The 25,046-nt window shown below is 37.0% G+C and overlaps 3 protein-coding genes across 3 annotated transcripts in view; 1 reads left to right on the plus strand and 2 right to left on the minus strand.

Moving 5' to 3' along the window:
• The window catches only part of LOC108137800 (neuroguidin), a 55,322-nt gene that overhangs the window by 16,958 nt on the left and 13,318 nt on the right, over positions 1-25,046 (minus strand). The gene's annotated exons all lie outside the window — the stretch shown is intronic.
• Positions 1,982-3,945, minus strand: LOC108137799 (phospholipase B1, membrane-associated). Its single transcript, XM_017259703.2, has one exon. The coding sequence runs from the start codon at positions 3,790-3,792 to the stop codon at positions 2,449-2,451; it is 1,344 nt and encodes a 447-aa protein (XP_017115192.1). The 5' UTR covers positions 3,793-3,945; the 3' UTR covers positions 1,982-2,448.
• LOC108137796 (ABC transporter G family member 20) lies at positions 13,983-23,507 on the plus strand. The gene is made up of 10 exons (XM_017259700.2): positions 13,983-14,215; positions 19,611-19,732; positions 19,799-20,221; positions 20,281-20,374; positions 21,117-21,463; positions 21,529-21,938; positions 21,990-22,176; positions 22,365-22,630; positions 22,689-22,775; positions 22,844-23,507. The coding sequence occupies exons 2-10, from the start codon at positions 19,629-19,631 to the stop codon at positions 23,053-23,055; spliced, it is 2,130 nt and encodes a 709-aa protein (XP_017115189.1). The 5' UTR covers positions 13,983-14,215; positions 19,611-19,628; the 3' UTR covers positions 23,056-23,507.

Consider the following 25,046-nt stretch of genomic DNA (forward strand, 5'->3'; position numbering starts at 1 on the left):
TGTGATGCTTCGTTATACCCCTCTTTTCGTAGAATTAAAGAGATTATTATTTGTCACTTCCAAAATCGTTGATCAAAGGTACTGAAAATCTTAGTCAACTCGACTCAAGAAGTAGACTTAAAGGAAGTTCAAGACGGGACTTTATGCCAGCACACATACCTATAATAAGCGACGATATATATATGTAGAAAAAGCCGTTTATTAAGCCATGTATCTATGGTGGCTGACAAACTCTGTGGTATTTCATAGAAAGATGAAGTCAATTTCAAACCATGTCAAAACACCTCCAATCAAAAAATATATTTAAAAGTTTCAGAATTCACAGATTCTGAAGTTTAGGAAATGTTAGACATTAATTGTCCTGGTTTTGAATATTTTATACTTATCAGTTAAATATTCATGTATTAATAAAATTGTAGCTTTATTTAAATCTTTGTTTATGGCTTGAAGGTGGACATCATATATTTTAACTGGACAGTATGTAGCAGGTATTTCATAGTCTCATCTCGGCTACAGCGTTTTTTCTTGTTCCTTTTTAAATTGTATATTTTAATTTGGATTGAGGGGAACGAGGGGAATGTAATAGGCAGGCGACATTGTCACGTGTAGAGTAAACTGAGGGAGGGGAAAAGGAAGAGCAGTTGTTTACCTGTAAGCCGCACATTTTTTCACCACATAAGCAAAAAGTGTTTTAATGAATTTTTTTAAGGGTCGGAGAAAATGTTGTTTTTTAGTACTTTTAATTAATTCAAATTATAAATTAAAAATTGGATAATATTTTAATTGAAATGGAGATGGGTTCGGGTAAAATATAAAACAGAAGATGGGTAAAACTTTCAAGCGAAACCAGACTGCCTGATAGACGCACAAACATAATTTAACAGATATTTCACTAAGCTTAAAACATACTTTGTATTATAGACTTAACTTTTTATACCCTTGTAGCGAATAATATAATTTCAGTCTAAAGTTTTCAACGCAGTTGGAGTAAAGTATATCAAGTATATTTAGCTGACCACGCCATGCCCATCTATGCTATCAGTTTAAATGATATCTAAAGATAGTATATAACTCGGAACCATAAAGCTCCCATAGGTACAAAATAAAAATAAAATTAAAATTATGCAACACGATGGTCTATTATTTTGCAAATACAGATTTGTGTTATAAACAAGAAAGGAAGCAAAATTCGGCAAGCCGCAGTTCATATATCCTTGCAGCTATTGCAAGAATTAAATATTTTTTTAAAAACATTAAAATTATGATTTACTTGCGTATATGTCTAAAAACATTGAAGCTATGATGATTGGAGCTCAATTATTAGATAGTTATTTTATATATTTTTATTATTTCTATAGGAGCTATATGATATAGTCGTCCGCTTTTGATGACATTTAAACCGTAACTCTGAAATATTTAACCATTACTATATGTCGAAGAACTAAAAAATAAATTAAAAAACAGAAAAGATATCATTTTTTCTTATTTATTTTTTCGATTGTTCCTATGGGAGCTATATGCTCTAGTCCTCCGATCCGGCTCATTCCCAATTATATACTAACTGTAATAGAAAGACAACTTTTGGGAAAGTTTCAAGCAGATAGTTTTAAAACTGAGTGACTAGTTTGCGTTGAAACGGACGGACGGACAGACGGACATGGCTAGATCGACTCGCCTAGTGATGCTGATCAAGAATATATATACTTTATAGGGTCGGAGATGTCTCCTTCATTGCGTTGCAAACTTCTGACTGAAATTATAATATCCTCTGCAAGGGTATAAAAAAGGGAAAAAAGCTCTTACAGCTGCAATATGAGCAATCGAAAAACACGTCGCAATACCTCCTTTGTTTTGAAACATAAACGCATAAAAATTTGTATAAGTCGGCGTGTACTAACTTGATACTGCCGAAATAGGTTTCCTTTCTTGTCATACTATTGTTTTGGCACATATTTTTTTGCAGAGGCTAAGATAGAATTAGTTGGATTTCGAATACGTTTATTGCTACGGTTTTAGTAACAAGTTCCTTTGACCACCCATCGCTCATGCATAAATTTTCAAAGTTTAACCGAAAATGTTAAAACCGAAAATGTATCTATAGGTTCTTGTCATCTTGACAACCACTACATCTATATAACATATATCAAATTAAGTTTAATGGCTTAGGTCAGCTAAAAGTCACATAGATTAAATAATACAGTGCACCGTCCAAATAATTCCGCATGTATTGCGGAAGTGGAAGTGACATGGTTGGGTATTTTGTCATTTAGTGCTTATATGTAAGTCCAAAAGTTTCACGGAAATAAGTTGTACAAGTTCGCGAGATCTTTCGGTGCGTATCTCATCCGCAGAACAAAAAGTAATTTTCTTCTGTGTACCCTCCTCTTAAAAACCATTACTTGACAGCTCAACCAAGTAACTCAACCCGGTCCCGCTCCCAGACGACCCTCAACTCGGCCTGACCACAAAGTACGGCTGCTCCGAACTGGGGCAGACGACCCGCTCGAACAGTTCGGGGACCTTCGAAGGCCGCGGCTTCTGGTCGTCGGGCAGGAGCATGCTGTTCCACAGCAGGTTCGAGATGATCGCATGGCCGCGCTGGCTGAAGTGGAAGCAGTCGTGGGAGAAGAACCGCCAGTCGGTGCTGCCATCGGGCAGCTGGGGGGCCGAAACGTTGGCCAGCATGGGATGGGCCACAATGGCAAAGTCCTCGCGGTGGAACTCGGGCAGCCGGGCGACCTCCATGTCCAGCCGCTGCCACTGGTCCAAGGTGCGGACGCGTTCCGCCAGCTGAGTGCGGTTCAGGCGGTCGTCGATCAGGCAGTGGCAGCCCACGCGGTGCACCACGAAGCACTGCAGCGGCACCTGGGTCATGGTGCTCAGCACATGCGGTATGTTCGGCACCACGATCAGGTTGATCAGCAGGCGCGGCACATGGTCGCGCAGCAGGCGGAAGGCCTGCCGCAGGTCACGGGCATGCTGGTCGAGGAAGGTCTGCGGACTGTCCCAGTGGCAGAGGTCCGAGCAGATGTCGTTGTTGCCCACGTACACGGTCAGCAGCTTCCAGTGGCGCTTCATGTCCACGTTGGGGTCGCGCCGCAGCAGATCGATGAGGACGCGGGCCTGGAAGGGCAGGTCCCGCGACATGATCATCGGCTCGGCAATGTTGAGGCGCGAGGAGCGATGGTTGATCACCAGACTGTTGCTCACGGCGAAGCCGTACAGCTTGGGATTGAAGACCTTCAGGATGTTGGGCAGGGTCACGAACCGGCGCCAGTTGGCCAGGCCGCCGCCCGAGAAGGTCAGTCCGCGGAACTCGTTGATCATGTCGATGGCGTTGTTGGACAGTATCCCATTGCCCGCGGACAGTGAGTCGCCGAAGGCGGCTATAATGTCAATGTCCCCCGGCCTCAGCCGCTCCACGGAAGTGGGAGGCGACGGCGAGCGGGTGTTGTTCGTGGGACAAATGAAGGGAACTTTCTTTGACACCGGCGGCTGGAGCTTTCCCTCGCGCCTGCCGCGGCTGCTCAGCGCCTCGATGTTGTTGAGAGCCCACCTCAACGTGGTCTGCCTGGTGTTGAGGAACAGGTGTCGCAGGTCCTGGTCGATGTGCGTGTACTGCTGGATGCCATTCTCCAACACTCGGGGATTGTAGGACTGGGCTCGCACTCCAATGTCGGCCAGTAGTTGATCGGATCGATTTTGTCGCCGGATGCGCCTATTTGCTGATACAAATGTCGCAAGCAACAATAGCAATGAGCACAGGCACAGCCTATATTTGATTCTTCCCATTTTGCCTTCTGCCTGGTCGTTAGTCTCCAAAACTCAGGGCTCAGTACATTACTTCAGGCGAAGTTCTTATCCGTTCGGAATGACTTTCGCAAGCTCACACCCGACGAACTTCTGAACGCGTTCTCATCCGACAGGCAAATGCGGCGATCGTTTTTAATGCCCGCCACAAACTATGTATACGAACTCACAGGCCGGATCCCCTCGCAGCTCTGCTCACACATCGCTCTCAAACTCATTTCTTTCCATTAAAGCCAACAACAAACCACACACGATCGCAGAGGATGAGGGAGGGGACGGGGACGGGATAGGGACAGAGCTCAGAACTTGACTTAAAAGCGTTGACCGAGACATTAACAATCATAAAAATGACAGACAGGCCTGATAGCAGTACCAGCCTCTGGCTTCGGCTCGAAAAAAATACGAACAACGAAACAAAGTGCCCTGCGGTTCAAAGATGTTGGCAAAAACAACAATGAATTGCCCTAAACAAAATACAGTTTAGTGTACGAAATAATTACCTTGTGGCAAAACATGGATGCTACCAAAACATGCCGAGGAAACGCACATTCGTGTGTGTATACAGAATACAGAAAAATGAAACAATAAATATATTTTATTGAAGCTGTAGAGAGGCTGGCCCCAGCAGGGGCGTCGACTTTGAGCTTGGGATCTTTAGCCAACCCGAAATGTACCCTTTCTAGAGCACTGAGTTAAAATTTTCGGGGGTTTTGGGTCCAGCTAAGCACAAGTAGATGCGTAACCCCCGGGTTACATCCAATTTAAATTACTCTTTTATGCGGTCTTCCCTTATATAATTAATTTTCAGTCAAAAATCTATATTCTTTTTAAAGTTTTTACTTTACGGCGGCATTAAGTTAATATTAAATTAGGTCTTGAGAACAAAAGACTTACTCTTGTGTTGGAAATTAAGGTACTCTAGTATATATATTAAGCGTAAAAAAAAGTATATATTTTAACTGCGGTTCACAGTATATATTTCAATCGTGGTATATATGTATATAATAGGCTTGCTATATAGAATACTACATATTTTAAGTGTGTTTATTTTACGACGTCGAAAGTTCAATTTGTTTCAGTCTCAGACCACGTCTCTGTCTCAAATGGTAGCGCCTTAGATCTCCATTCATGCTTTATTTAAGACAAGGAAAACCTAAACAAAAAATAACTAAATATTTGCACATTAAGCTTAAGTAAGTTTGTAATATAATTGCTGCTCGAAATGCTTAAAATGTTAATAGCTAATTGTTTGTTTAGATCTCTCAAAAAGAGTCTTGAGACTTGAGTGCTATGCGAAAACATATCCGTTTTGTCGAACTTGATAGCGGTTATTGCCCACACAGCCGAGATAATTTAAATAAAATATTATTAAGTAAAGTGATCTATAAATATATGGTGTGTCTCTAAAAAGTTGACTCATGTCGGGTCTTGTTTTTTGAGGCGTGTTTTTGAAGGCTGCAAGCACAGCTTGCGGCCATCCAACTGCCAGGGGCCTGAACGTGTTGGAATTTTACTCTGAGGTTCCGGCTTCTGCCCGACCTCCTTCCTCCTTTTCTTTAACGGGTTCTGCGAAACAGTCCTCCTTGTTGAGGCAGGTCTAAACCAGGACTTTGAGTAGCTGCTACCACTCGTGTAGATCAAACTGGTCATACAAACCGATGTTTATATACCCTTGCCGCTATTGGAAAAATTAAATATTCTGAAAACATTAAAATTATGACTCACTTGCGTATTGAACATATAAGCTATGATGATTTGCAGCTCAATCTAATATCGTTTTCCGATTTTAATAAAATTAAAAGTATAATTCTAAACTGTCAAATTATTAATAAGTCAAAAAGTCAAAAAAAAAATTATAAATAAATTACAAATTAGAAAAGTTACATTCATTGTTCCAATGGGAGCTTTAGGTTGTAGTCGTCCGATGTTGATGCAATTTAAACCGTAATTCTAAATTATTTAACGATTGTAGCTATAGCTGTTTATATACATTGGCTTGCCGCGAAAATCTGTCATGTCACTACGAGACATTGTAGACGCCAGGTTTGAAGCTGATTTGAAGGTTTTCAAATCAGATCATTATTTTAAGTCATTTTTTGGCAGATGGCGCCACCCAATAATCGATTATTTTCATGGACCACACATACAAATATTTTGAAATTGGTTAGCTGACTACGGCTATTTAATAGTGAGTTCACTTATTTTCCCAAATTGAGGCAAAATCCACTTGTTCTAATATAAAGTAAAACCGCCCCATGTATACATGTGGTGACCAATCGGACTTTTGACTTGTTTATTAAATGTTGGAGAGCCAAGGGTCGGCTAAACCCCCGACCCATGAAATGTCATGAGTTCTTTAAGTTACTTTTTGTTTTTTTAGGGTTAAGAAGGTTACCTAATGCTAAATTTAAAATACAAAAGAATTCACTATTTATTAAATTAAAAGGTTCATAAAAACAGAAAAGAGTTTGTATCAAGTCTTTTATACTGTTTGGGATCAGTTTGACGCATGAAACATCGTTCAATGCTACGGTCTCAAAATTGGCATAGTCTTTTGCCTATAAAGTGTTTTAGCAGGTGAATTTATTTATCATTTTCTTTTCGGCCTCAAAAGAATTATACATGTGTCTTTCCAAATGGAACTTTTTATACGCGAACAAGGTGCTCTTTAAAGGAAAAGATTAAAATGAAGTCATCGATTAACTAATTTGTAAGACGAACATATACCTAAATTCAAATAAAACTTTTAAAAAATGTTGATAACTTAAAGGTTAATTAATCTTTTAAATTTGTTTCCAGTTTGTTTCCAAAATCTTGTACAATATTAGGCTTTGACAAAACAATTGTAACAAACTAGAATGAAAGCAGACTTCGACAAGCCGAAGTTTCTATACCCTTGCAGATATTGCAAAAACTAAATTTTCTTTAAAACATTTAAATTATTAAATTATACATTCTTGATTATGATCAACAGCCGAGTCAATCTAGCCATGACCGTCTGTCTGTCCGTCTGTATGAACGTCGAGATCTAGGAAACTGTAAAAGCTAGAGGTTTAGGACTTGGCATGCAGATTTCAGTGTTTTTTAAGTCGCGAAACACTAAACATCTTTTTCACGGCACTCTGAACTTTTAACTATTAGTGTGCAGGTCGACAGATTGAAATTTGTTAGCTGAGTAACGGGTTTCTAATCCGATTGTTCCCATTAATATTATATAATATATAGTAGTCCGATTTTAATTAAATTTAAACCGTAGTTCTAAAATAGCAAACAAGTAATGGTTTTTCTATAGATGAACTAACAACAAACAAGAAAGGAAGCAAACTTCGGCAAGCCGAAGTTCATAATCCCTTGCAGCTATTAAATATTCTTTAATACATTAAAATTATGATTTTCTGTGGTTTATGTTTAAAAACATTGATGCTATTATGATTTGCAGTTTAATTATTCGATAGTTCCTATGGCAGCTATATGATATTGTTTTCCGATTAGCTAAATTAAAAGCGTGTTTCTTGACTTTCAAATTATTAATAAATCAAAAAAAAAAAAAAAAAACAAAATAAAAAAGTTTTAAAAAAAAATGTTAATATTTTTATTGTTCCCATGGAAGTTTTAAGTTATAGTCGTCCGGTCTTGATGAAACTAAAACCGTAATTCTGAGATATTTAAACATTACTATATTTCGAAGAACTAAAAAAAAAATTTAAAAACAGCAAAGTTATAATTTGTTTTCATATATTATTCTATGGGAGCTATATGCTATAGTCGTCCGATCCGGATAGAAAGACACCTTTTTGGAAAGTTTCATGCAGATAGCGAGACTAGTTTGCGTAGAAACGGACGGACAGACGGACATGGCTAGATCGACTCCCCTCGTGATGCTGATCAAGAATATATATACTTTATAGGGTCGGAAACGTCTCCTTCGCTGCGTTGTAAACTTCTGACTGAAATTATAATACCCTCTGCAAGGGTATAACAGCTAAGTTATAATGTGTTTTCGTTTTATTTCCTAAATCTTCGCTAAGTTTGTAACGGATTTCTATTAAATTAAATTATTTTAGACTGATAATGTATAAAACTTGGCAGAAAAAATTCCGTTTTAGTAAAAAAAAACCTATCTAATAAGTTGTTAATTAATTTGTACAACCAACACTTCAGTAAAACCATTGGAATTTAGTAATGTGTCAATTTGTAAGTCATATAATGCAACAGCCCTTTAAGACACATTTAATAACAAGTTGATTAAATTGATATTTTATGTACAGTTCAAAGATCTCGAAAGGTTGTTTTTATTTCGTATTTTATTCATAGTTCTAGTTAAAACTCAGAGTTTTATTTTAATAGCTTAGAAATGAATTGTATGGCATTGAAGCTCAATTAAATAAATGCTATTCAACTGCAGTAACTTGCTTTTTTCCTGTTTACGATGTCGATCACAATGCCGCAACTTTATTTCGTTTCTACTAATTGAGACTTATTAAGTGTTACTAAGTGAAGTTTTTTCGATTTTGTTGCAGAAACATTGCAGCACGCAAGCAACATTGTTGCTAACTTTTGTTGATCAGCTTTATTTGAAAAAATTTCATTTAATGCTAATTGGGATTAATTAGTAAACACGTTGAGTCTGCCAATTTAGCTTCTGATGGACTTATTCGTCTAGTAAAAACTTTTGCGCCTGGTTACTTTTTAGGAGTGCCATTATAAGAGCTTTTTAAGCGGCTCTGGTCAAAAGCTCTTGTTTCAAAAGAATATTAAGCTTAAAAGTCTTTAAAGAGTTGCCAGATTGGTCCGATCTGCACAGTAAGTGAATAAGTCTATTTAATTCTGTAATTTACCTTAAAGTTCAACATTTTCAAAAACAAAAAACGTTTAAAAACGAGTATTAGAACAGGTAGAAAGACACGATTCTGAGATTCTTAGTTGAGATCACTATCTGATTCGATTTAGCAACGTCCAGGTTTCGGAAAATATGCGATCTAGAGATTTGGAATTTTGTAAGTTATGCTATTATTTTAAAATTTATACTCGCCCACTTAAATCCCAAAACTCTGTAATGTCACTCTGAGACATGGTAAAGGGCAGGCGACCGCCCTTTATATATTTATTCGGTCAATATCTATCGACACTTTAAATTTTCAATTCCAACCATTTTATTTTAGAAGTTATTGGCAATTTATGTAATTTTGACATTACTTAAAATTTATTATAAATGTTTTCCCTAAGTTTATAACTGTGGGTTTGTAAAATAAACAACATTAACAAATTTTACCGCGCGCTACTTTGTGATCAATTCCAAAAACACAAATAATAAATAAAAATTCAAAGTAAACAAAAAAAGGAAGCCATTTTTTCCGATTGTTTCTATGGGAACTATGTGATATAGTCGTCCGTTCCTTTTTCCGACTTTTTGCTACCTGTAATAAAAAGACAAATTTAGGGGAAAGTCCTATACTGAGAGACAAGTTTGCGTTGAAACGTACAGACGGACGGACGGAGGGACGGACTTGCCTTGTTAGACTCTTCTAGTGATGCTATGTACTTTATAGGGTCGGAAATGTCTCCTTCACTGCGTTGCAAACTTCTAACTATAGTAAAAATATAATACCGCCTGCAAGGGTATAAAAACGTATACATGGTAAACAGAAGACTTATTTGAAGCACAAAATGTTTCCGGTACACCAATTGGCAGTACTAAAATTGCTGTGTGGACTTTTACAAATAAATTTAACAACGTTTTTAATTATAGGTTAATTGTTGTTATAGGCGATTAGCATCGTAATTACAGAAAACTTGCCTGATCGTTTAAGGGAATGCGCTTGTAATTCTATTATTTTTGTTGCTAGCTTTACGTGCCATTTAATTGAGGGCAAAGAGTAACTCAAATAAGAATGTTGATCTAACCAACCTTTAAGCCTCTTAGCATATACGATTATACATAACTCGAAATATAGATAATTCCTTCAATTTATAGCAACGGTTACATGTTTATAACCTTGCAGAGGGTATTATAATTGCAGTCAGTTTACAACGCAATAAAAGAGACTTTTCCGACCCTATAAAGTATTTATATATTCTTGATCAGCATCACTTGAAGACTCCAACTAACCATGTCCGTCTGGCCCTCCTGTCCGTCCGTACGCAAACTAGTCTCTTAGTTTTATAGCTATTTGCATGAAACTTTCGCTTAAGCGTTTAGCTCCCATTGGAACAATTGGAAAAAATAAGTGAAACCAAAATTATTACTTTGCTGTTTTTTTTTGTTGTGTTTCGAGATTAGTGTTGGTTTAATGTTTCAGAATTGCGGGTTATATTACATTTAAATCGGCCGACTATAGCATTTAGCTCCCACGGGAATAATCGAAACATTAAAAAAATAAATAATACATAATAATAAAAACAATTATTTAACTCCTTCATTTTTAATTTTTTTTTTTTTTAATTCTTTTGAACAGAATAGCGCTTTAAGTTTTATTAAAATTAGAAATTGATTGCTGCTATAGGGACTATAAACGATTTGTATTATGTTTTTTTAATTTTTTAGAGGTGGGCAAACATGGACAGTTTTTTTTGCCGTCTTTTAAGAGTTTGGCAATCGAATTTTTTTTTTAGATTCTGAAATTTTAAGAGGTGGGCAAACATGGCCCTTTTTTTATTTTCTCGAAAAAACTATTTATAATGGGTGGGCAAACGACTTTTGTCGGAAGAATCTTAAAGCCGTCGGCAAACGTTTTTTTTTAAAAATCATATTTTTAAGAAGTGGGAAAACGATTTTTTTTTAATTCTTTTATTTTAAGCGCTGGGCAAATATGGGTATTTTTATACCCTTGCAGAGGGTATTATAATTTCAGTCAGAAATTATGCGTCCGTCAGTATGTCTGTCCGTCCGTTTGTCTATCCGTTTCTACGCAAACTAGTCTCTCATTTTTAAAGCTATCTGCATGAAACTTCCCCAAAAGCTGTCTTTCTATTGCAGGTAGTACATAAGTCGGAATGAGCCGGTTCGGACAACTTTAGCATATAGCTCCCATAGGAAGAATTGAAAAAAAAATATTATAACTTTGCTGTTTTTTATTTTTTTTATTTAGTTCTTCGACATATAGTAATGGACGCAGTAAGACCGTTTCGTTCTCAGAGTGAGAAAAGTGGTTTTAAAAATCAGTTCTTAAAATAATACCACAACACAATTCTACCAAATGGTAAAGACCTGTTTTTAAGACACAAATAGAAACGTTTTCGATACATTTAGAGCATTTTTTTTACCTGAGTGTATAAACTGCTAATTTTTGAGGACGGGTAAACAAAAAAAAGTTGCAAGTTGTTATAATTATTCAGATAAAGGTTTCATTTAGTTTTGACGAGATGTTTCAGGATCCGAAGTTAAAGTCGCGGCTTCATTTTCTGTGTTGCATTGCCTTTTATTAGTCCACTCCAAAATAAAAAACGATAATGTGCTTCCCAAACGAGCTACCGAAAGATGAACAGGTTTAGACGGCGGTATTAATTACACAACTATTGCTCGTTGATAAAAAGTTTGCCACATTTTTTTGTACAAGTATCCATTTGCCCGGGCTGATAAGTTACCCGACGGAGCCGAGAGGGCTAAGACTGACGCAGGTGAGAGCGGAGGAGACGAGCAGGTGAGGAGAGCAGACGGTGAGCAGTGCAGCGATCAACATACACTAAATGGGTTACTTTGTCTTTTTACCGACTGTCTCTCTGGGCCAACAAGCGTCGTGCAAACTCCATAGCCACCACCTCACCAGTTAGCCCACTTCCCAGACCGTCGACCAGGCCAAGAGCGAGTGCCAAGCCGCTTGCGCAGTCGCAGTCGCAGCGTCAAGGTCGCCTATTGTAAAAGAAAGTGCCAGCGCACGGCCTTGAACACGAAAAATATGTTAAAAACCTATGGATGAAACAAGTTGACGTCGAAGCATGTGCCAGATAAAAGATGATATGGGATGAGAAACTTGAACTTCAATTTGACCTCTTTTCTTTCGCATGGAAACGAATGTTTCAAACCAAAACCATCAAAATGTGGGCAAAGAAGCCAGTTTTGAGAGCCATAATGTTTATGCTTGAGTAAGACAATGGACCAAGCAAATTTTCGAACCAATTTATACTCTTTACTATTTTTTGCTTTGTATTTTTTTCTTTTTGCAAACTTGTGAAAGAGGGAAAAACAAGTAATAAAAAACAGCATCTCAAAAAGTGTTCAAAATTGGGGTTAAAAGGTTGCCAAATGAGCTAACTTACTACGTTTTTTTTCAGTTTTTAAATCAGTAATTTTATAAAAATATGTTTTACAGTGCACTTAACAAATCACAAATCAAAATCGGAATATAAGATTCCTACAGCTCCTTTTAAGGTATCAGACCAGAAATAACACCTGTTTGTGTTGTTAGACATTATTTGTGCAAAGTTATGCCAACAAAAAAACACTCATTTAATCGCTTTAAACTTTTTAAACAGTTTAAAAGAAAATTTCAGCCTTTGAAAAAATATTTTTTCAGTCTGAAGACAACTGAGTTTGAAGTGACATTGATCCCTAAACTGATCTCTAAGACTTCTTTATGGGCTTCCGTGTGGGTATTAACCTTTGTACAAAGTATACAATGTGAACTCTGTTTTAGTGTTCAAAGAATTTAAATTATTCTAAGACGAAATTAAACTTAATAGCTTGTATGTTTTTGTCATTACTTTATCTAACAGACATTTACAACTTCTCAGTAATAGTATTTAAACCTTAAGCCAGACCATGTTATCAAAATAACTTTAACTTGGACCCCATTATTTAAAATATTATCCATAACAATGCTATGTATTACGGAGTCTTCCTCCTATAGGTAAATATGCTTAAAGATCTCATATTCAAAGGCGTAAAATACACTTAATAAATTTAAGCTTCTGTTAATAATTAGGATAAAAATTACAAATATATTTAAACACAAGTTGGTAGGATTTGCATAGAAAATGGGGCGGGGCATTAACGAACAGACTATATTTCATCAGAAAGCCAATCTGGATCTTCAGCTTTGAAATCGCTAAGTAACTCTAATAAATACTTTTAAGTGCATAAAGCTGGAATAATTTAAAGGAAACTATGGCCCTAAATTGTATGAAAAGTGTCTGCATTTAAGAATATTTATATATCTGAGAAATTTTATTCCACTTTGGCTTTTTGGCCGTATTATGTGAAGAGGAGATTCACTATCCTGATACAGATCGCTTTCCCAGACAAATAAAATTATACATACTGCTCAGTTATTTAGATAAAATATATAAACAAGAAATTGTCAGTCATACTCAATTAGTACATAAATTTAATTGCGCAATTAACTGACATATTTAAAATCAAACTCACCGCAGAATAATAATCGTTATAAAACTGTTGATTTTTATCAATCTTCACATACCTGCAAATAAATCCGTAATTAGTTGGTTACGATTCAATAGGATTCTTGACGAACTGGTTATAGAAATAGTACAAATGAATAATTAATAAACAAAGTACCAGATCTCAACCCTATGCAAATGACAACAGCTTCCGATAATTACTACTAATATACATTGTACGTATGTACCTATGCCCACGATATATGTATTCAAAAAGCAACAAATGTTGTTTTAAATTTAAAGCGATGCGCAATGGTTTAAAGCTTTTTTAAAACTTACTAATACGACACTTAAAGTTAGTAAGAATACATTTTCAGTTCAAAGTTTACATTTAATGCGGAAACTCAACTAATATTGGTCTTTGAACTGTGCTAGGTGTGTTTTCGCATAGCTCTCGTCGTACGTTTAATTTTATAATTTTTTCTAAATTCTGCGGGTGACAACGGAAACTTAAAATTGTCATACTAGCACACGTTTGCAGAAGTTGACAGGGAACCGGCATACATTGTAAAAAAAAGTACAATATACTGCAAAAAAACGAAGAGACAGAAAAAAAGTGCTGCGTTGTGCCGCATTTATAATTTTATTTCTTACAATCTATCTTTATTTTTTTATGCATTCGTTACTCAAGGAAGCAACAAAAACTACCTATATTCAACTTTTTTATTTTCAGTATCGCTTTGAAAAGCGTCGCGACCGACGAAAGCTAAGAGTAGCGTTTTCTGCTCGGATTCGAGCTGAGCCAAGCCGGGTGGATTGAGCTTGCCAGTACGCGATCCGCAACTTGCTGAGCTCAGTCGAGAAACGGAGCTTGCAAGCGACACTTGTGGCAAGCGGAGGTGTTTAGCCGATCCGATAAGATCGAGCGTGAGAGCCCGTGCAAAGAAAAACCTAAAAAGCTACTCTTCAAAATCGGCGAAAAGCAAGTCACAAAAAAATTGCAACACAAAAAGTGCGCGTGCGCAACACGATAAATTAGAAGATAGGCGAAAAGCACCCGATTTACACGGTACGGTTAATAAATCAATACGCTTTTCTTGAAAAAAAGAAGAAAACTTATTAATAAAGTGTGTGTGTGAAAATAAGACACGAAAAACAAATTGGGATAATATTTCCAATTGTAAATCGGATTCAATATGATACAACGTAAAACGTAAAACAAGAGTTATGAGAAAACAAACCTGACGCAATTCAAACTCTAACAATATTTGAGTTTCCGTATAAAATGTAAACTTTAAAATAAAAATTGAGGTTTTTGCCGCTCTTGATAAACCTCTTATGGGGAAATGCACACAGACACAGAAAGAGAAAAAAGGAAAAAGAAAGACTTAAGACACAAACTTTAGTGTACTGCCTCCGAAGCATGACCACATGTGTATTTTATCCAAGTGTGTGTGATTTTCGTGGTGTGTACATAAGAAACTCTTCGGCCACGAGCCAAGCATAAATATCTCTTCCAAAAATGTTGTGTTAGTTTTTGATTACAAAATAAAAGAGAAAAACTACTACCAATAAATGCAAGAACAATAGAAAAAGCTAGCATTACACTTCTGTGCGTTTTGCTTACTATTTCCAAGTAAAGGTTTTTAAATAAAATGGCTATCAAGTGTCTAAAAAAGCTTGCTCAGAGCTGAACTGATCTCAACCGAGTCAATCAGCGGTTAAGCAATGCAAAATATTGCAACAGTTCCCCTACTATTTATTTATTCCTGCTTATTTTTTGGTTTTAAGTTTGAGATCGGGGAGTACAAAAAATGGATGTTAGAAGCTGACACTCTGATTTTAGGTAGGAAAATGCAAGCAAGTGCACAATCTCCAAATGAAAATAAATTTTAAAAAATGAATAGGTCTCCCCACTATTTAGTCTGTTTTCACACTTGCAACATAAGCATTATAATTTCCTCTTTGGTGTTGCAATGTTCAATGACAAGACATAAAGGGGACAAGCTATTTTAGGAAAAAAGTACTGTGACACACAAAACATTAATGAGAAGTTAAATCGAACTAAAATTACAACGAGTAGGGACAAAACGTTTAATGAAAAGCGCAATGGATAAACTCGTGTGTGCATTCAATGGGAAAACTTAAATAGGCGAAAACATTACCTAAGACGAGACTAATCGATCTTGGTCATTTACGTTATTTAATTTATAAAGGACTGAAAAGATTGTTAGGAAATCTAATTATAAGACATAGATATAAAAAAAATGTAATACTCTCTGTTCGTTGTGTTAAAAATAAATTCAAACATCTGACCTGGATTTGGACAGGAAAAGTTAAAATTAGTAATTGAAAAGTAACGTTTTACTGTATAAAAGTGTTCGCCCGATTCCTATATCAGCCAATGTCTTTTAAGATATTATGATTTTAACCTAGAACACGTTTGCATTTTTGGTATGCAACCAATTATATATATATATTGCTTCTTATATTACATTACGAACCCAAATTTATTAAAAAATGTATATTAAGAATCGATCGGAAAGCAAAGAGAAAACTCAGCCGAAAGGTGAATGATGTAAACAGAGCGACGCAAACTGAGGCAGACAGCTGTTGTGGACATGTTGCTGCTGCCGCTGCCGCTGCCGTTGCTGTTGCAGTTTGACCGAAATGATTGTTGTGGCATTATATAAGAAGTGGCCATGCCACAAAAACGCTGAAAGAGAAAGAAGAAAACTGTGGAAAAAAGACTGCAAATGAGAAGGAAGCAGTTGGTAGGCGCTTTGGTGGGCAGCTGTTACTGTCGTAGCTGCAACGTGTTGCACGAACTAAATACCCACTAACACTGGAATAGGCGGTCGGATTGGGTTTTATTTGCTGCTGATATGGTTGGCCTGCTAAATAAGCCGTTAAACTGCATCAAGGTAACAACAAACTTGTTGACCGTTTAGCAACAGCAACAGCAACAACAGCAACAGCAACAGCAACAGCAACAACAACAGCAACAGCAACATCAACGGTGTTCGGTAATAATTATTTACTCCGTTGGCCATGCTCGCGCCTGTGTTCTTGGGCTGAGAAAGCAATTTGGGCGACCGTCCCTCTTTTTCTAAGCGGCTCACGGCCACCGCAGCTCAATTGCAAACATTGCAAAACATTGGCAAATAAAATACGGCTGCAGTCAAGATGGCAGCAACACCGACAACACCGAAAGACATCAATAAATATAGCCACCAATTTTTGGAACCGCTGGCAATTGAGTTACAACGTCAGCAGCAGCGCAGTCCGCTAACCAGTTGGCAACCTTGAAGCTCGTTGTTTTTGTCGCTTCTTGGTTGTTTTGTTTTGTTAATTATTTGGGGTTTTTTTTATATATTTACTATGGCAGGTGTCGCTTTTGGAATCGATTTTAATATCGAAAATAATTCGATTGTGCATGGACATTTCTCTTGAAAAAAATACTTGGTAGGAAATCCCAATAGTTTGATTTGTTTGTTTGTAGATGGACACCAAATGTTTAAGAAGTACTGCAAAATTGGGTAAATAAATATAATATTGTAGTTTTTTTAATGGGCATAGCAACCATATCATACTTGGGGTCAAAGGTTTTTAGTTTTACTTATTTTATAATTGTTCATGCTTGTGAACTCTACTTGAGTCGGCAATAAAACAATGAAACTTAAACGACATTTAGTTGAAATTGTTGTCCTTTGCATCATAATTTGCAGTGTTAAGCAAACAGCAACAACAAAAAAGCAGCAACAACTTCGAATACAAGATATAAAGTTATGACCACGACTGTGTGTTACTAACCTTACTCAATTTGTTTTCGGGTAAACATTTATATATTTTTTTTCTTTTTAGGTTATACTTTCGAACGCTTTATGGGCGGTTTTTATTTGCTTTTTTCCACTTTGTTGTTGATTTTGATTTTGACTATGTATATACCTATGATACGCCGAGATAAATACATGAGTAAGAGAGATAAATAGTTAAAAATGCAATGAAGTAACTAGTTTATTTTTGGGTTGAGACTAAAAATGAGTTGGCACTCTAAGTGGGTCAAAGTCTGATTAGCGAGGTCACAAAAATGTATTCACGAGTATTAACTTTTTATACCCTTGCAGAGGGTATTATAATTACAGTTAGAAGTTTGCAACGCAGTTAAGAAGACATTTCCCTTCCCAATAAAGTAAATAAATTCTTGATCAGCATGTTTGTCTGTCCGTCTGTCTAGCCGTTTCTTAGCAAACTAAGCTCTCAATTTTAATGCTATCTGCATACAACTTTCCAAAAAGTTGTCTTTCTATTGCAGGAAGTATATGGGTCGGAACGAGCCGAATCAGAACAAAAAAAATATATAAGCAAAAAAATGTATCTTCTATAATTTTCAATTTTTTTGGACGTTGCAATGGTTCTGTTATTCAGAATTGCGCTTTTAAATTTATTCAAATCTAAAACGATATCATATAGCTGCCAGAGGAACGATCGAATAATTAGGATGAAATGATTTAATAGCTGTAATGTTTTTAAGCATATAGGCATATAATTCGAAATTTTTCAAGTATTCATTTTTTGTTATAGCTGCAAGGGTACATTCAATTCGGCTTGCTCAAGTTAACTTGCTTTTTCAAATTTATTTTCAAATATATTTTGTGTATATACCGCAAAAAAAAAAATCTATTTTATACTACTATAATAGAACTTCGCTATTTGCGGGTATTGGAGTTGATGTTGCCAAGTGCTGTGTGAACTTAACGTCAAGTTCTCAGAACATCTCTTTTTAAAAATAAATAAATTTAAAATGTTTCTGAAATTCATCTCTTAACTTTTGAAACAGATTGTAAGGCATATATATTTCTTAAATTTAACACATACAAAAAGAGCTACGGGACTCCAACGGATGTCTTACCAGAAGGCCAATTAGCCAATCAGCTTATCTTGAACGGTAATATTCGAAGAGATCAGCTACTTGTTGCAGATGCAGAAAATTAATACTTTTATTTGCATGGTGCAACCAGTCCGCGAGTGTTTTCTGCTTTTCTATCTGTTAAACTTAAACAGCGATTTGTTACTGTACCTAAAGTAATATTATATTCCGATAGCTCAATGTAAACAGCAAGTTGCTATTTAGTATACTATTGCTCTCTGCTGTTCCCTAGTCCAGCGAGGTTGCAAAACAAATTATTTTAATTCGACACATTCAGTTGTTTCTTTATTTTCGCAACCCATAACTTTTTACGATTCTTCTCACATTTTTTTTTTAGTTTTTCTCGTCATGCCACTGACGATCTTTTCGAAACAACAAGTTACAATTTACAATGTGCACCTTAAACCCCTTTCACATTACACGTTTTCTTTGCCTCTCAAAGCCACTTCGCAGGGTGTTTATTTATTCTAAATGCATTTGTACTGACGTTAATCTTTGGGTACATATACATTTCTACACAGTATATGATTGTTATTCAAGACGTTTCTGTATCTATTCATCAGAAGTTCCGTCTGGCTCATCCAGTCTGTGAATTACTCACATAAGTTTAAGAGGAAAATAAATCAAATAAACTTAGGGGAGTCAACGTTTTTACGAGTATAACTTCAAATTTATTAAAGTTTTTAAGTTATTAAAGTAAAGATAAATTAAAGAAGATTTAAACGGAGCTTTAAATGATTTAGACTTAAATAAAACTTAAATCACACCTGTGAAATGTGTATGTGTATACTAAATACTATTATAACCCGTGCAACTAAAGTCCCCATACTTCGACCGTCTAATGAAATATATATACCTATCTAAGTGAACAATTGGCTCAAATTTTTGTATTCCATTTTCGTACCAATACCGCAAGTTTAAACTTTATTCAATAGCTACCATAGAAACAACTGAACGAAATGGTTACATTTGGTTGTTTTTGAAGAACTATCCTATTTTATATTATTTGGGGCACTCCTAAGACTATATCCTATCAATATCATTTCTATACTATTTACCTTATTGCTTGATCTAAGCTTTATCGCTTAAAATTTTTGCCGGAAATGATCGGCACCCACTCACATATCAATATTTGGTCTAATCGAAGTTGAATGAATTTGATAAATCGTTCATAATAGTTATAAAGAACTCGAATTTTTACGATCAACGAACTTCGATTTAAGTTTAGTAAGTTAGGTATTGAAGAATTAATTTTCATCTTCATTCAAGCGTAAAGTTGGCTAATTAGCAAGTACTTCGGGCACACATAGAAAACCCAAAATAAATTTTGGGCCTGACAAGTGCTTTGAGTGCCTCGGCACGTGCATGTCATAAAGCCAAGCCAATCAATAAAATACATAACCGAATCAAGAAAAGGAGAACTGTTGACGCAAGTGATTTATGATGATCTGAGTAGCCAAATCTAATGAATATTATATTTTTATATATGTAAGAATGTACGAATTGTAAGAATGTTTTCATATCCACTCCGCAGAACCTCAGGCAACACAATATGGCGGCCGTTGAAGTAAGGAACGGCTACAAGTACTATGGCTCCAAATCGAACCCCAAGATTGTGCTCAACCAGCTGAATATGAACGTGATGCGTGGATCCATGTGAGTGGCCTTCCAGTGAGTGGGCAAACCCGAGTCCTAACGTTTCGCCTCTTCCCTCTCGAGCAGATACGGATTACTGGGCGCCTCCGGCTGCGGCAAGACCACCCTGCTCTCGTGCATCGTCGGCCAGAGGCGACTCAACGGCGGGGAGGTGGCCGTACTGGGCGTCAAGCCAGGCGAACCGGGCAGCGGTGTACCGGGCTCCCGCGTGGGATTCATGCCCCAGGAGATCGCCCTGGTGGAGGAGATGACCGTCAAGGAGACCATCTTCTACTTCGGGCGCATCTACGGCCTGACAGACGAACGCATCCGGGAGAAGTTCAAGTTGCTCAAGGAGCTGCTGCAGCTGCCGCCGGCCAGGCAGATGATCAAGCAGTGCAGCGGGGGTCAGCAGCGACGTCTGTCCTTCGCCTGTGCCATGATCCACGATCCGGAGCTCCTCATCCTGGACGAACCCACTGTGGGATTGGATCCCATGCTGCGTGAAAAGTGGGTACACAAAAAGTCCTTGCAATGCCTTAAGTCCAACATTGCCTTAAACTTTCTAGAATCTGGGATTTTCTCGTCGAGACCACGAGAAATAGCAAATTGGCTGTGATTATTACCACCCATTACATAGAGGAAGCCAAACAGGCAAATTGCGTAAGTAAAACATGGCTAAATTGGTTTTTTGATTTGATCAAAATGGCCTGATACCCCTTAAATCATTTGTCTAAAACATAAAAATAACTAATGTAGATTTAGTTCATATTTTATTCATTAAAACGTATACAAAGTGTAATGTGGTAATGGGTAAACTCACCACTTTGGTGAACAAGTTCAGTTGCTCATTTTTTATTGAGTGAACACTTTGTGACTGAACAAACTCACTCACTTTGTGAGTGAGCAAGCTTACTCACAAGTTCACTCACTTGTTCAGTTGTTCAGTTGCTCACTTATTTAGTTTTTCAGTTACTCACTTTTTTAGTTGCTCATTTGTTCAGTTTTTTATTTGCTCAGTTATTTAGTGGATTAGTTTGCTCACAAGTTTCACATGCTGACAATTTTACTGCTTTTCATACTGTCTTATTTGGCCTATGATATTGTTAACATACCTCTTATCAAAGATTACAAAATCATATACATATTTATTAAATTAATATAAGGAAAAAACTAGTCAGCAAATAAAACAATTGAGCAACTGAACTGACCAACTTAACTGAACAACTGAACAATTTAGTAACTGAACAACTGAACAAGTGAGCAAGAAAGATCAACAATTGTGAGCATGTTCAGTTCACTCACTCAAGTGAACAACTCTTTTACATTTTCATGAGCAACCCAACTCTACTGTAAAGTGTTGTACGAATCTCTGTTAATAGTGAATTCCAACATATTCTTTAAGATTGGTCTCATGCGCAATGGCGTGCTTTTGGCCGAAGATACGCCCACCAACATCATGATCAAGTTCGGAACTCAGTCGATCGAGGATGCCTTCCTCATTCTGAGCCAGCGGCAGGGCAACGAAGACGAGTTGAACCAGATCATGAACCACAACAAGAACCAGGCTTTGCCTGCTGCTGTACTTCCCCCAGAGGTCATAGACACCCACGAGTTGAACACGCCAGAAAAACAGCCCATTCCGTTCGAGGAGCCTCCGAACGAGAACCGCAAAAAGATTTTCTTCACCACCAAGGGCAGGGTTAAGGCCCTGATGACCAAAAACTTTGTGCAACTTTTCAGACAGCCTTCGTAAGTTGAAACCAGTGCCTAAAATACGGAAAAAGTTTAACTATGGAGTATCTCATTCATTTCAGAGGAATTATTTTCATGCTACTGTTCCCCATCATACAACTGACGTGCTTTTATCTGGCCATTGGAAAGACTCCTACGAATTTGGAGATAGGAGTCTACTCTGGCGAAGTGGAGAGCTACGGTGAATGCTTTGACGACAATCTGGTCACAGTGTACAAGGACAACGACAGCTGCCTGTTCCATAAGCTATCCTGCAGATACATCCGCGAACTGGGCGACGATGTGGCCACGCGAAAGTACTACTCCAGTGAAGCCGATGCCCTGAGCGACGCGAAGCGGGCCACAACCGTGGGCTACTTGCACTTTGCCCAGAACTTCAGCGAATCGATTCTCTCGGTGATGGAGGATGGGATCCACACCGATGACGGAGCCGTGGAACACGCCGAACTAAGTATCCACATCGATATGACAGGTAAGAGCAGACCGATGCGATGTGTTTCCAATCTAAGAGGCTTTTCTGCAGATCAACAAGTGGCGTACTTCATGCAGCGAAAACTTCGTGACAAGTTCAGCTCCTTCATGCGGAGCGTTGTCAAGGATTGCAATGTTTCCACGGCTATTGTCGATCTGCCCGTCCAGTTCCAGGAACCGATCTTCGGCACTGCAGACATCGAGTTCCAGCAGTATTGTGCCCCGGGTGTGGTCATGACGTGAGTAGAGTGTCCCACATGATGGACACATACAAATTTCCTCACATGTTAATTTTTAGTGTTTTATAAGCTGAAGAACGTCACAGAATTCCATATTTTGGTACTTGGTACAGTGACTGATTCAACATTTCCTAAATACCCTTCTTTTAAGTTTATACCACTTATTTAATACTCCAAATGCATTGTAGCATGGTATTTTTCCTGGCCACCTTGATGACGGCTGCAGTGTTCATTTCGGAGCGTATGGATGGCATCTGGGATCGAACTCTTTTGGCAGGTGTCTCGGCCACCGAAATGCTATGGGCCCATCTCCTAACGCAGCTCATCATCATGGCCCTGCAATCATTCGAGGTTATCATGTACATTGGCCTGGTCTTCGATACCTACAACAATGGGGATACCACAACACTCATTGGATTGTTAACGCTGACAGCTTTCTGTGGCATGTTGTTTGGTAGGTTCGGAAATTGGTCCAAACAGTGCAATTTAAGAAAATTTCCTACTTCCACTAGGTCTCTTCATATCTGTCTTTTGCAAATCGCATACTGAGGCAAACTTTGTGGCCACTGGCGCATTTTATCCCATGATTATACTTTGCGGTAAGTGCTCTTAGGCCCAATACCTCATCATTGGATCAAGATTCGCTAAAAACATGCTTTTAAAACAGGACTTCTGTGGCCCCTTGAGAGCATGCCGCAGTTCCTCCAGGATTTAGTAATGGTGCTACCTTTCACCATACCCTCCATATCGGCTCGAAACGTGATAGAGAAGGGCTGGAGCATCACCCACGAGAAGGTCTACAATGGATTTTTAGTGATGGCCGGCTGGACGATCATTTTCTTCGTGCTATGCCTGATCGGAATCAGGCGAAAGGCGTAAAGGCGGATCTTTGGGCTATTCTTAAACATTCGGGGGCCTTTCGTTTAGTTGTAACGTATTAGCATTTTTTGATAGGTGATCTTATGTGCATATTGTTTTAATTTAATAATTATTGGAAGCAAATCACTCGCATGTTGTAGACTCTCATCACATAATGAAACTCATTCATACCAACGAATCACAACGCATTCTTAGGCAGTCTTCATCTAACGTGCTGGACTGTTTGAAATCAGCATAAGGTCTTAAGGGTTTCTCACAAAAATATTTATAAAACACAGGACAACATATCGTACTCATTCAAAACGGCAAATTTCGTATTCAAAATGATTGACAAAACTCAGTAAACCTTTTAAAAGACATATATTTTTACCCACATCTAGAATGTATTTTAAAATGTTAAAGTATGTAAATCGAAATTTCAAATCAACCAAAAATAAAATCTTAAATTAAAATGTTTAACAACTACAACTTTTGGGTTGGAGCAGGTTAGTATTGGTTGCAATCAAAATATTTTCCAAAACGACGAAACAAAAATATATAAAAAATTGATCCAAAAATAAAGAAATGGCAAAACTCAGCCAACTTAATCTTGTCTTTAGCTTTTAAACTGATCTTGCAAACGTTAAAGGAACAACTGGATGGTCGGATGGAATGACGTCTAAGGTCTAGAGATGATGTGATACTATGTAGGATGACTTCTTCACTGCGTTGCAAACTTGTGACTCAAACTCTAACCTCTGGAGGGGTATACAAAATGGTTGTATTCAAACTATACTAATGCAAAACACAGAAAAAATTAAAGTTTTAATTTAATAAACAGAATTGTCTAATTCTCAGCAATTTACTAAATATAAATAAAAAGTTAAAAAAATTTCTCCAGAGGCACCTTGATTTCAAGAACGTAATTAACAAGAAAGGAAGCAAACTTCGGCAAGCCGAAGTTTATATACCCTTGCAGCTATTTCAAAAACTAAATACTCTTTAAAACGTTTAAATTATGATTTACTGCGTGTATGTTTAAAAACATTGAAGCTATGATGATTGGCAGCTATATGATTGTTCCTATGGGAGCTATATGCTATAGTCGTCCGATTTTGATGAAATTTAAACCATAATTCTGAAATATTTAACCATTACTATATCTCGAAGAACTAAAAAAAAAATTGAAAAACAACAAAGTTATATTTTTTTTTTATTTTTTTTTATGATTGTTCCTATGAGATCTATATGCTATAGTCGTTCGGAAGTTTTTAACCATTACTAAATGTCGAAGAACTAAACAAAAAATTAAAAAACACCAAAGCTATAATTTTTTTTCATATATTTTTCCGATTGTTCCTATGGGAGCTATATGCTATAGTCGTCCGATTTTGATGAAATTTAAACCGTAATTCAGAAATATTTAACCATTACTAAATGTCGAAGAACTAAACAAAAAATTAAAAAACAGCAAAGTTATAATTTTTTTTCATTTATTTTTCAGATTGTTCCTATGGGAGCTATATGCTATAGTCGTCCGATCCGGCTCGTTCCGACTTATGTACTACCTGCAATAGAAAGACAACTTTTGGGAAAGTTTCATGCAGATAGCTTTAAAACTGAGAGACTAGTTTGCGTAGAAACGGACGGACAGACGGACATGGCTAGATCGACTCGCCTAGTGATGCTGATCAAGAATATATATACTCTATAGGGTCGGAGATGTCTCCTTCACTGCGTTGCAAACTTCTGACTGAAATTATAATACACTCTGCAAGGGTATAAAAATTGTACTATAAGGCGGGACACATATTATGCACATACTCTGAAATTCTCTTCCGCTTTTTAACAAAATCAAAACATTTTAAAATTTAAAACAAATTATTTTGCGTGCAAAAAAAGGGTATGGAACATTTAAAAAAGAAACACGTTTTACTTCACTACTATATAATATAGCTCTCATAAAAATAATGAAAATATAAAAAATATTAAAAATATATGAAAAAAATACC

This window comes from Drosophila elegans, unplaced genomic scaffold (genome assembly GCF_018152505.1).
Source record: "Drosophila elegans isolate 14027-0461.03 unplaced genomic scaffold, ASM1815250v1 contig_397, whole genome shotgun sequence".
In the NCBI taxonomy this organism is placed as follows: Eukaryota; Metazoa; Arthropoda; class Insecta; order Diptera; family Drosophilidae; genus Drosophila; species Drosophila elegans.